Source organism: Galeopterus variegatus, unplaced genomic scaffold (assembly GCF_000696425.1).
Source record: "Galeopterus variegatus unplaced genomic scaffold, G_variegatus-3.0.2 Scaffold12156, whole genome shotgun sequence".
Classification (NCBI taxonomy): Eukaryota; Metazoa; Chordata; class Mammalia; order Dermoptera; family Cynocephalidae; genus Galeopterus; species Galeopterus variegatus.
In genome coordinates, this window is record NW_007738267.1 from 29,807 (window position 1) to 42,365 (window position 12,559).

The 12,559-nt window shown below is 52.7% G+C and overlaps 1 protein-coding gene across 3 annotated transcripts in view; it reads right to left on the reverse strand.

Annotated features, from left to right (window-relative positions):
• LOC103610962 (neurofascin) overlaps positions 1-9,290 on the reverse strand; it is a 36,456-nt gene extending 27,166 nt beyond the window's left edge. For all 3 annotated transcript variants that reach the window (XM_008595015.1, XM_008595016.1, XM_008595017.1), the window contains exons 1-4: positions 9,123-9,290; positions 7,817-7,939; positions 6,572-6,745; positions 3,444-3,458 (exon numbers count right to left, since the gene is read on the reverse strand). In XM_008595015.1, coding sequence (XP_008593237.1) covers positions 3,444-3,458; positions 6,572-6,745; positions 7,817-7,939; positions 9,123-9,192 — 382 coding nt within the window. In that variant the 5' untranslated portion in view covers positions 9,193-9,290. The remainder of the gene's footprint in view (positions 1-3,443; positions 3,459-6,571; positions 6,746-7,816; positions 7,940-9,122) is intronic.
• Between the last annotated feature and the right edge of the window lie 3,269 nt (positions 9,291-12,559).

Below are 12,559 nucleotides of genomic sequence, written 5' to 3' on the forward strand. Positions count from 1 at the left end.
AAAAAAAAAAAAAAAACCCTCTTTCAACTTGAATCACTCCATGCTGTGCAGTGCAGGGACCCAGGCTTCCCTTCCTACAGGTAGTGTTTACATTCCCCCAGCCTCCGAATCCAAGTCATCTTTCCCAAAGCTATACAGTTCTCACGGGGCCCGTGGCCCTTAGCCCTTGCACAAGCAGAGACACACACACTCACACCCACAGCCAGGCCCCCATCTTCCCAGGGCATTCCAGTGAGAGTCCCTAAGGACAGAGATGCTGAGAGAGGCCAGTTAGAGTGTGTTTCTCACCCAGCCCCGCTGGTCGGAGACAAGCATAGGAAATGACTCTGAGGACACTTCCACACCATCACGTCCCTCCCTCTGATGGTCACTTCTGCCAAGTGTGGCAGGAAGAAAGTGTTTCTCTCTGATGATGGCTACCTAGATGCTTTCTCTCTGAGACAATAGTCTCAGGATATTAGTGCGAGGGAGCAGGAGGTGAGAGGAGTCACTTCCCAGGTGGGCTCCCCAGGCACCCGCCATCAGAGTTACATGGAGGATACCACCTCAGCTGGCAAATCAATGCTCTCTCTGACCCACTCATTAGCTGTGTCTATTGTCCCAAGGCTGGACAAGGCCAACAGAGAGATGGGGGTGGGGGTGGGGGCAGAGGCAAGAAGAAAAGGCTCTGAGGGAAAGCACAGAGCAGTCAGGTGAGTGAGTTGTCAGAGGGCGAGAACAGGTGGGGAAGAGAAGATTTTCACGGGGAAAACCATCCACTACTCGGGTCAAAGGAGATTCAGATGATGTCAACCCCTGGGGCTGAGTTGGGGGAGAGTAGAGAAGGGCAGTAAAGCCCAGGAGTGAGGCTTGTAAACAGAGTGGACCTCAGGCTAGGCAGACACACTCCTGGGCTAGGATGTCATGTCTAGCCACAACAGGAATTATGGGTTTGGGAACAATCCTGGTCCGTGGTCGGTGAAGACCACCAGCCTGGCACCTGAGAGGAGGGGGCAGGGACCCTCCATTACCTAAGGGTGATCTAGGGTGGGCTCGGGCTAAAAGCACATGGCCCCTAGCAGAAGGCAGTGTCAACCTCACGGGCTGCCTGATGTACACTGGAAGGGCACCCCAGCCACAGCCGAGGGTTTGCCACCAGAGATTCAGGGAGCACCATGTAGGAGGATGAGAAAACTGAAGAGATGACACATCACATTCACCTTTCTGTCCCCACAACCTGCCATGGAGCTGGGCACCTATCAGGAGATCTGAGCTGAGGGGTCAAAGATGAGGACAGCAGTCTCCAGACATTCCAAGGTGGAAGGTTCAGTCCAAAAATGTCCACATGGTGCATTACTATCCTGGCCAAATCACAGATTGTCAGACAGATGGGTAGCAATCCTAAGAGACGGCTGATACAGGTGGATGAGAGGGATTATCTTCACTGGGTGAGACATGGACAGCTCAGTTTGGGGAAAAAGTGCCTGGGTTTGGAGAGGATGAGAGGGGAAGAGAGCAGGAGCCAGATGCTAGGCCCATGTCAAAAATGTGGAACCTGAGCTCCGTAGCTTGGCACCTGCAGGTTGTGCAGAAGGCTCTGGTGCATTTAAAGCTGAGGACAGCTGACACTATCAGCATATCTCATTTGCAAAAAAGCACAGTCTGCCTCTGCTGCCATGTCACATGGAAGCTGGAGCCTAGGAAACGATTGATTGATGGACAGAGAGCCTGAGTGCATTCTGCATTACATTGTGAGTTTGGATATGTTCTAAATGGGAAGTAGGCAGTGGGGTGTTTGGAATGAAGCCTCTCATTCCTCTCACAATTGCCACTCACAAGAGGAGCAGCATAGACCGGCACAGATGCCCACTGTACAAGGCAGACTCCCCACTGCCAGACCCACCTGGCTTGGGTCTCAGGGTGCCAGAATGGGGGAGGTGGATGGGGAGCTGCTTGAGCAATGAGCTTCTAGCTGATTTGCCTGGTGCTCTCCCTGAGACCCCCTTCTGTCTTCACTAGGCCCGCACAGACCACCCTGAGTACTTGCTACAACAGTCACAAGAGGGACTCATGTAAATGTGGGTCAGAAAGTCAGGAAACACCCCAGCATGGCAAGGATGGTTCTCTCCTGGGTCCCCAGTCCCAGAACAACCTCTCTGCCTCACATCCCAGCAGAGGGGGGTTCAGACCCTGGGGAAGCACTGGGCCCAGCCGGCCTGGGTTGTCTGGGGCAGGGGTGGTGGAGAGGCCCGCGGGAGGGAAGGAGGATGGTAGCTCGCCACTGCAGACCTGCTGGCAAAACACACGCACACTGAAGGAGGCAGGGCGCGCAACAGAAACAGAATTAACCTAGAGTGGGGGTGGGAGACAGATGAGCGAAGGTGGGAGCAAACCAGATTGGGTAAGGTGGCAGCCTCGTTGTGATGCCTTGCCTGGATCTCTGTTCTCACCCAGCTGCCCAGAGTGGAAGGAGGCTCTGGTGGACCCTCACTCATGGCCTTTGCTCTGCAGGGTTAGCCCTGTTCTTATGTCCCACCTGATGCCATTCAGACTCAGAGGAAGGCCGGAAAAGAAACCCTGGGCACCCTTGCCTGGGGTCCCCCGCCTAGTTTCTCCAGCTTGGGGGCAAACCCTCTGTGGTGAAGAGTCCTTTGACGGCCCTCAAACGCATGACATGAGGACTAGAGAGAAGAAACTTAGTTACCAGGTCATTTCCTAAGTCAGGACCTTGCCTGCCCAGCTCCCTGCTTCTGCTACAGATCTACCTCCAAGACCCCCAGAGTGGAGACTGTCCTTAGCCCTAACAACTTTGAGAAGCTGGATTTCTGAGGAGTGAGGGGACAATCATCCCACGGCACCCAACTGAGACTCCAGGTCCTGGAGCACCTGGTCCTACCCAAGGACATGCTGGCTCATTCTCACTGAGCAGAAGCCACAGTCGCTGGCAGAGCTGGTGTCAGGCCCCCATGCAGCATGCAAGGCCAGCATGCACAGTGTGGTCACCCTTTCAGGGGGTGGTAGCCTGACCCGGAGCCAAGAGCTGGCTGCTCCACTCCCACTACAGCATCCTTTTAGGGCCACAGTTGGTGGCCCAAAGGCTGTGGACACGCTCTTTGGGCTCTGAGATGTCAAGCCTAGCAAGGGCTCAGTGGTTCATGGGAAGTAATCACTCAGCGCAAGCAAAAGCTGCAGCTCCAGCGAGCGGGGCTGGCGCTTGTGTGTGGGGCCTCTTCTAAGCCACCCTCCTTCTCAGCAGGGGCCGAGAACAAGGGAAGGGGAGAATGTGCTGGAACTCCTCTGGTCCCATCCTCCACACACATCCTGACAATCTGGCTTCCCAACCACTGAAAGGGTGAGCTGGAGCATGCTTCAGCCGGGACTCTCCCTCCGTCTCCTCCCTGGTGGGTGAGCTCCACCTGCACTGCCCCACACCATGCCCATTACCTCCGCAGCTGGTACAGTACCTGCGGTTGGAGTAGCTTCAGAACACAGCGCCCAAGATGGCCAGAGAGAGGGAGAAAGGACGAGAGAGGGAAGAGAAAACAGAGCATAGGTGAAACCACAGGACAAGCAGGCATAGAAGGTTCCAGCTCAAACCTGACTCAGACGGTATGGCCAGGTGCTGGCTGCTGCCCTGAGGATGCCAACTGGCATTCAGGGGTCACAGTCAACTCTGCTGGGGTCAGGGGTGTTCCTACGGAAATCTTCCCACTTGGGTCTTGGAGACCTTTCTGTGCATTGTTTCTACCTCTACTCAAGGACTGGTCATCTAACAGGAGGCAGCACGGACAGTCCACTCAGAGCCCTACATTCCAGTGCTTTCCTCAAGGGCATGTCCTGCCCTGGCTGGGTTGGGATGATCTTTATGAAGCTGGCTGGGTGACCCTCCAAGATGCCAGGAATTGAGGGCATAAGGTGTAGATGTAGGTGGTGCAGGAGGAGGACTCCAACCCCAGTCAAAGGATGGCTCCTGTGTCTTAGGGGGAAGATGCCATATGCTGCCGGCGTAGATAGGAGAGGGGGCGCGTGTTCAGCTGAAGCTTCCCCCATGCTGTCTCAGCCTTGGAAGGCACAGGACCTTTGAAGGACCGGAGCCCTGAAGTCCCAGTCATGGCATTTGGCAGCCCCAATTCTTTCGCACCAGCGGTACTTTATGAAATGAGAAACCCAAGCGTGGATGGAGAGCCCTCCAAGGAATTCCTGAATTTTTTGCAAGTCCCTAGGTTGAGAAGAAAGTCTCTCTCGGACCTCTTGTCCCCTGGGGCTGTAGAATGTTCCCTGTGGTGGTCACCGGGGTTGGACAATGGGGCTTTATCTGTTCTGTATTGGGAAGGAGAAGAGGTTCTCCTCATATATCTCCTTTCAGAACTGAGTAATCAGGAAAGTGCATGATGGCCTGGCCCGGCCTTTGATAACAGGCACATCCGCCACTTACCCAAAGTCCCTTATAACTTCCCGAGTGCTGAGGGGGTTGGGAACACCAGGAGCGGGAGCTTGTGGTGTGACTTGCTCCTGTTTTACAAGACCAGAGAGGGACGTGGATTAAGGCTGCCAGCCTTTCCCAGCTTCTGCCGGCCCCTATCCCCAGCCTCAGTGCTGGCCAGGCAGAGTGGGCTGTGGGGCGGTGCGGGGCAGCTTACGAAGCTGCATCAGGCGCCTGGGTGAGGCAGCAGGGCCTGGCAGCCCCAGCAAAGGGAACACTGCATCCCTCCTGGGATGGGGGTGGGGGAGGTGCTCAGGAGACCCCACTGGGGCCACGATCAGGCCACAGGACCTGAGCCTCCTGCGGAAAGCACTAGAAAACTCATCAGCCTCAAAGATGCCTACTCACATCACGTCTTCTCAGAGTCTTCCCCTGCAGAACTAATCCCCCTCCTCTGCCCGGCCACTGCACTCCCTTCACTTAGACATATGATTAGATATTCTTGGGGTGTCTCTCCTGCTGGACAGTGCGAGCTTATTAGCTTTGTATCTAATTTTTAGCACAGTGCCCGGCATTCACATTGTGGGTACTCAAGAAACGGCTGTCGAGTGGACCACTGTACCTCTGGAGAGTCTCGAGCAGTTCCCGCTGAAGCCAGCGCGTGTGCGGGTGAGCCTGGAGCCCCCTCTAGCGGAGAGCTCAGGCAGGGGCAGTGCCAGTGAGGGACGCCAGGCTGCTGCAAGGTGCCAGGACCCAGGAGATGAATTTGCTCACTCTCTGTGAAGCTGGCTTGGCAAAGGGTGTTTCCCAATTCCCCCTCCTCTCCATAGCCTGCCACCGCATCCAATTCAGGCTGTCAGGAGGGACCATGTTCCCTGCTCTCCTCGTGATCCTGGCAAGCAGCTTCAATCATGGCTGTTTCCCCTACAGCCTTAGCCCCACATGACCTTGGGAAAATAAGGGTTGTCCCCAGAGCTCTCACAGTCACTCTCAATAATATTCCTGCCTGCCTCAATAGGTGGACACTTCCACTGTTCTTTGGAGCTCAGTAGCATATTTACTTCCAACATGATTTCCCTTATCTTCTCCCAACTTGTGCTCTTGTCCTTNATCAGGCCACAGGACCTGAGCCTCCTGCGGAAAGCACTAGAAAACTCATCAGCCTCAAAGACGCCTACTCACATCATGTCTTCTTGGAGTCTTCCCCTGCAGAACTAATCCCCCTCCTCTGCCCGGCCACTGCACTCCCTTCACTTAGACATATGATAAGATATTCTTGGGGTGTCTCTCCTACTGGACAGTGCGAGCTTATTAGCTTTGTATCTAATTTTTAGCACAGTGCCCGGCATTCACATTGTGGGTACTCAAGAAACGGCCGTCGAGTGGACCACTGTACCTCTGGAGAGTCTCGAGCAGTTCCCGCTGAAGCCAGCACGTGTGCGGGTGAGCCTGGAGCCCCCTCTAGCGGAGAGCTCAGGCAGGGGCAGTGCCAGTGAGGGACGCCAGGCTGCTGCTGCAAGGTGCCAGGACCCAGGAGATGAATTTGCTCACTCTCTGTGAAGCTGGCTTGGCAAAGGGTGTTTCCCAATTCCCCCTCCTCTCCATAGCCTGCCACCGCATCCAATTCAGGCTGTCAGGAGGGACCACATTCCCTGCTCTCCTCGTGATCCTGGCAAGCAGCTTCAATCACGGCTGTTTCTCCTACAGCCTTAGCCCCACATGACCTTGGGAAAAGAAGGGTTGTCCCCAGAGCTCTCACGGGTCACTCTCAATAATATTCCTGCCTGCCTCAATAGGTGGACACTTCCACTGTTCTTTGGAGCTCGGTAGCATATTTACTTCCAACATGATTTCCCTTATCTTCTCCCAACTTGTGCTCTTGTCCTTATTCCTCTACGGAAAGGAAAGGTGACAGATGTTAAGTAGCTGAGCGAGTCAAGCAGGGACCCGGGTCTGCCTACGACAGCCTTGGGAGACCCGAGTCTTCCAGATGCAACACCAGCACCTACCTGTCAGCACATCAGATGGCTCTCTCCCACTGAGGGCCTGAGGACTGGCAGCCTCATTCCCTCTCCATCCCGGGAGGCCAGGTACAGCTCTCTGTGTGTTTCTCTGGGCATCTGAATTAGCTGGGCCCTTTCACCCCAGGGGCTGCCACCAGTTACCTACCTTCATTGGGGGGTGCCGGTGACTCCTCTGTGACTGCTTCCCCAGAGCCCACCTGTGTCCTGGCGCTGAGGGTAAAGCGGTAGCGTGACACAGGGTCTGCTCTCTGCATCGTGAACTTGGTCTGATTGGGAGAGAAGTTCTCCACTATCTGCTTTCCTGCTTTGGTTCCATTAACTGGGGAGAGACAGGTAAGCGGAGTTGAACTTCAGCAGTGTTTACCGCAATGGGTTATATAATCTGCAGCTGGAAAGAGAACACCTTCTTGACTTTGTCGGAAAGGGAAACGGTGGCACCTGCCTGGTGATCCTCAAGGCTCGGTTCAAAGCCAGAGCGCTCGGCAAGGACTCCCTCTCAGCTCTGTGACTATACCGCAGGGCTAACACTTCTCCACCGATCCCATTGTTTCTAGCTCACAGCAAAGATTCAGTTTATAATTCCCAAGCCCTTTCAACAAGGACAAAACTCTCGAGTTTCTTTTTTCCTTTCAAACAGAACTAGGGCAAAACCTAGGGTTTTTGATTATTACTGCCTCCTTCGTAAAGGGTCTATTCAGTATACCTCAAAGGGCGAAGGGTCAGGTCCAAGAGACGATTCAGAACAGCATACAAGCACCGGGTTGGCAATTAAAATTGTTAACAATACAACAACTGACCTTTTCAGCTTCCCAGTGAGGTACCTCACCTACTTTAGAAGGCTTAAAGCTTTTCAAATGTAATGACACTCCTGTCCCTGCATGGTGATGCTGAGGTCTTGAGGTGAGATCTTCCCAACCTAGGCTCCTGACTTGAGTCACACCACGGTTACCTGGCAGCTCTACATACAGCTGCCTTATCATAATGACACCTTGTTAAGGTGTCTCCTGACTGTCTATGGAATCCCATGTACATACTGTCTGCCCCATCAGATGGAACTGCCACTGGGTGAGGAACTGTCTCTCCTAGACTTGTAGGTATTGAAAACTATAAGATCCCTAAAGGCTGGGGTTGTCTCCCTCATTAGAGAGGAGTTCCCTCGGTCCTGCCCGTCAGACTACAAGCTCCCTGCAGGCAGTGTTGGGTCAGGAGAGAAGGGATCGGGTCTCACCTGCCTCCCCTAACCCTATGGGGAACTTTTCCCTTAGCCTCTCCATCCCTCCACAATGCCCTCTGCACCCATCAGCTTTCTACCTCCACTCCTTAGGAAAAGTGGTAAGAATGGGGTTTTTGATTCCCAGATTATCTAAGAGAAAGAGAAGGCAGAACGTACAGGCCACGTATTTGAGAGTGTATCCAATCAGGATCCCATTGGGGTGTTCCGGGTGATCCCACTCCAGGTTGACTGTCTCCACGTTGGGCTGCCGGACTCGGAGACGCCTGGGGGCACTGGGTACTTGGGGAAGGAGGAGAGAGCAGGGGTGATGAGAGGGAGAGGTGGGGGCCAGGGAGGATGAGGAAAACACAAAAAACAAAGCACAAGTATGAAGGCATTGACCTCTGGGCAAACCCCGTGCTGGATGCTGCTGAACCAGAACCTGGGAGAACGTGAGGGGCAAGAGCTCGCTGCCCGTCCAGGACATCGTTTTCCCCAGCATTGAGGACAAGCCTGGCTCAGACTGTGCTGTTTAAACAGGGAAGAAGTAAATCCCGTTGTCCTTTAGAAACTACCCTGGATTCAGCACACATTAGGCTCTGATCCTGCAAAGATACCTCCAAACTGGGCAGAGCCATTCCTAGGCAGGGACCACTTCTAGCTGTTTTGTACAGAGGCTGCAGTTCCCCGTCCTCAGACAAGGATCTTCACCAGGGGGTCTGGGCAGCAGCCCAGGCTTCTGAGCTGAGAATGCTGGGTTCAGGGGTGAGAGGAAAGAAACCAGGATGGTTGACCTGGAAAGGCTGGGCAGGGCAGGAGTGATGGGGAGGGACTGACAATGGAAACCAAACCCAGGAGGAGGGAAAGACAGGAATAAAGAAAACAAGAGGGAAGAACAGAGGAGAGAAGAAAGGAGGAAGGGAAGAAGAGAAATGGGGAAAATAACATTAAGAAGGGAGGGAGGAGAAGCAGAAGAGGGTAAAGCAGATCAAAGAGGATGGGCAAGACCACAGAGATGAATTGGGAACTCTGCAGGCATCCGCACCCCCAGGACTGGATCGGCCACACACCTGCAGAAGGCAGGGGCCACACCTGGGCATCCTCTGCAGAGCCACCGCCCCCCTCCCCCCACACACACACACTGACTATCTCAGTGAACTCTGCTGGGTAACGCAGGACAAGAACTGTGAAGGTCTTAGGTGCAGGTAAACAAATCAGATGGTTCCAGGTGGCCAGGATGAGATTATGTCAGCCGACTGCATAGGTCTTCTCTTGAGATACAACCTCCTGTCTGACCAGGTCACCGTGGTGATGGAGCCTCTGCAGGAATTGCAGGAGCCATTTGGCTTGCAGGTCATCAGCTCCTTGAGGCCTCGAGGTCGCCTTGTGCTGTCCATGCCGAGCCATGCTGGAGCTGCTCCAGGCCCTCTGGTGTGTGCCACCCTTGTCCTGCCCACCCTGCAGGGCTGCAGGCCAGACCTACCTCCTTCTGGGGTGGTGAACTCCTTGGTTTCACTGCGAGGCCCATCGCCTCTCCCATTGACCACAACCATCTCCAGCTTGTAGTTGCTGTAGGGGAAGAGGCGGGACACCACGCCACGGAGGCGGTCACCAGGGAAGCTGGCTTGCTGTCTCTTCTGAGACACCCACAGGTTCTTCAGCAAGCTGCTCTCCCTCCAGTAGTAGGCCTTCGGGACAGAGGCAGGCTGGTGAGCGGTCAGGCAGGCAGAGCTGGGTTAGTTGTTAGTGGTGGCAGTAGTGACTGGTCTTCCCTGTGCTTGCTACAGGCTCCAGGTACCAAATGACATCATCAGTCCCACACAGGGCTGGGGGAGCAGCCTTAGAGTCCCCATTCATTAGCCTCTGGTGAATATGAATTTATGTCAAACAAGAAATAGGGATTTTGGTTTCATCATTTTCTGAGCCATGCCACCTCTGGGGACATGCAAGTTGGCGAAACTTACATCTAAGCTGCTCCATCATGAGACTTATTTCCAAGGTGGGTAACAGGTTGCTCAGGGAGTCCGTGCCATGACCACAAATACAAGCCAAGGGTCCCAGCCTGGAAAGCTCCACTCTGTGCTCAGAGACCACATCCCATTGAGTTAGATTAGTATGGTTTAGATTGGCAGCTGACAGGAGTTGGAAAGTAGCAGGTTACCCCCAGAAGTCTGAATATGAGAAAGGGTTGATTTAATCCTTTGAAGTCAAATGGTTTCTTTTCATATTGTTTGAAGACGTTTAGGAATGAGATAGACACATGTCCAAGCGACAGTCACATGTCCAGTCAGTGAGACGCCAGGCTGTGTGGTGGCAGAGCTGGGATGGGACAGGATGGCTATGGAAGGTGGTGGTGTCACAGGGCACAGTGCATGAGTTTGCAACATGAGGTCTGATTAGCAGCGGGTAAGAAGCCACAGGTCAGGCTGTGACACCAGCGTCACCCAGGCCACCCACGGCAAGGTAAGGAAGAGTCCGGACTTAGAGGGGGACCTGATGGGAGCTTTAGCCAGAAAAATCTTCAAGCAAGTAGGTTAAGGGTGCAAGTCAACTGCTGGGGAACAGCTCATTCAAGTGTACACATCATCTTGCCTCACTTTCCCCACTGGCCAAATTCATTTCCTGAGAAGAGACTGGCCCCCAACTGTCCTTTAGCCAACTATCGATGACTTCTTACAACACACAACTTGCATTAACCACAGTGACAGCCTCCCTCACTTCTCAGCCAACTTTGAACAGAGCTACTCATAAAAGGCAGAGCCCTGGATGTCCTGCTGTTCTCTCCCTTCTTTCCATCGCAGCTCACCTTTCAATAGGGGAGAGGACTGAGCAGAAACTGCTCATGGGCAGGGAGGGCCAGGAGAAGCCACGGGCCTTGATAATCCTGGGCTGGGTAATCTGAAGTTGGCTGCGACAACAGGGAGGGCCTCTGGAGAGCCCTGGATGTCCTGCTGTTCTCTCCCTTCTTTCCATCGCAGCTCACCCTTTCAATAGGGGAGAGGACTGAGCAGAAACTGCTCATGGGCAGGGAGGGCCAGGAGAAGCCATGGGCCTTGATAATCCTGGGCTGGGTAATCTGAAGTTGGCTGCGACAACAGGGAGGGCCTCTGCACCCTGTCAGTGGCTTTGCCTGTTAGTTGTCGCTTTATGAACCAGACCAGGTGAGGCAAGCAGCCCAGCAGGGACCATCGGGAGAGGTGGGGGAGCAGTTCGGTGGTGCTGCAACACGTGTTGCCACTCACTCGTATCACAAACACCGTGAACTGTGCGATGCCAACCCAGCCCTCCACCTTTCCCATGATTTTTTGAGCAGAATCTCTCAGCATATCTGTTGCAGGACATGTCAGGGAATATACGAGGGGTCTTCATAAAGTTCATGGAATGATTCATAGCATCTTTTAATTCCATTTGTCTATGAACTTTTTTTTTTTTTCCTTTTTGTCTTTTTTACTGACTGGTGACGGGATCGCAACCCTTGGTGTCGTGCCCGTACTGGGGACTGGCAACGGGATCGCAACCCTCGGTGTTGCGCCCGCACTCCTTTTTGTCTTTTTTACTGACTGGTGACAGGATCGCAACCCTTGGTGTCGTGCCCGTACCGGGGACTGGCAACGGGATCGCAACCCTCAGTGTTGCGCCCGCACCATGCTCAGCCAGTGAGCGGGAACCGGTCTCCACATGGGATCCGAACCCTCGGTGGGAGCGCCGCCACGCTCCCAAGCGGCGCACTCTCCACTGCGCCACCGGGCTGGCCCTGTCCATGAACTTTTTGAAGTACCCTTATATATTTTTTTCTGGGGATATTTTTTCAGGTTCTAGAGACAAACCCGTTGATGATCTGTTAGGCTTTTTATTTTATTTTTAGGGCTTTACAGTTGAGGTAATCACAGTGCTTCTCAGATGGTTTTCGTCCTAATCGCCATTTCAAGTACAGAGCCCAGCTGCATTGCTAGAATCATATAGCACAATATTGGACTGGTATTTTCTCTTCCTGCTAGGGGCTTTCTATTCTGTAACATAAAGGAAAATCACAACTGTCCTGACATAATTAAGTAAAAGATCAAAATTAGTCCAAACTCTCCTGGGAGATGACAAAAGTTTGGGTCTCAGTTCTGAACAGACTTGCCATGTCATCTTAGGCAAGTCCATGAACCTCTGTCAATACCAGTTTCTTGCTTGGGAAAATGAGGACATTAAAATAATCTCCCAGTTATTGTCTGACTCTAAAATAACATGCATCCGTATAAAATCTTGTATATAGTTAGGCTATTATTTTAAATGCTCTATCATTGTTAAGCATTCGCTTTTGTAGAGGGGAAAAGAGAGAGAAGATAGCTCAGAAATGAGTAGGTTGGTAGAAAAATCCAGGTTTTAAAATGATTGTAGTAGTTGAGTTATATAGAAATAATTTAGAGTTGACTTTTTAAAAATATTTTTTTATCTTTATAAGAAAATATTATAATAGAAAGTTTCCAGGGATTTTGGAGGGTTGCTCCTGACACCTAAAGTTTGTCAATTTTTTTACACAATTGAATATTGGGATTCATGCAAACAGTTATTCGTGTTGGAATAAATTCATAGTCACCTTAAAGTTCCTTTTTTCATGTGAAGATTGAGGAAGTGCCCATTTTACTGTCTTGAATAAGAGCTGAGCAGTTAGTCAGAAGGATGGCATTCACAGAATATTTGGCATTGACTTAAGTTTCGGGCTGACATTGATTGGAATATTTCAGTTTGTCGTCTTGGCTGTCAGATGTCAGTCAGCGCCTTGACCTGGGCCAGAACAAGGGTGTTGCTCTGGAGTGAAGTTTGGGTGTCCTTGCTGGTGACATCCTGCCACCTCGTGGCCAGCTGTGGACTTGAGCATTGTGCATTGTTCCCTAGGTGTGCAGGCTGCCTTTGGCTGAGCCTAGCTGCAGA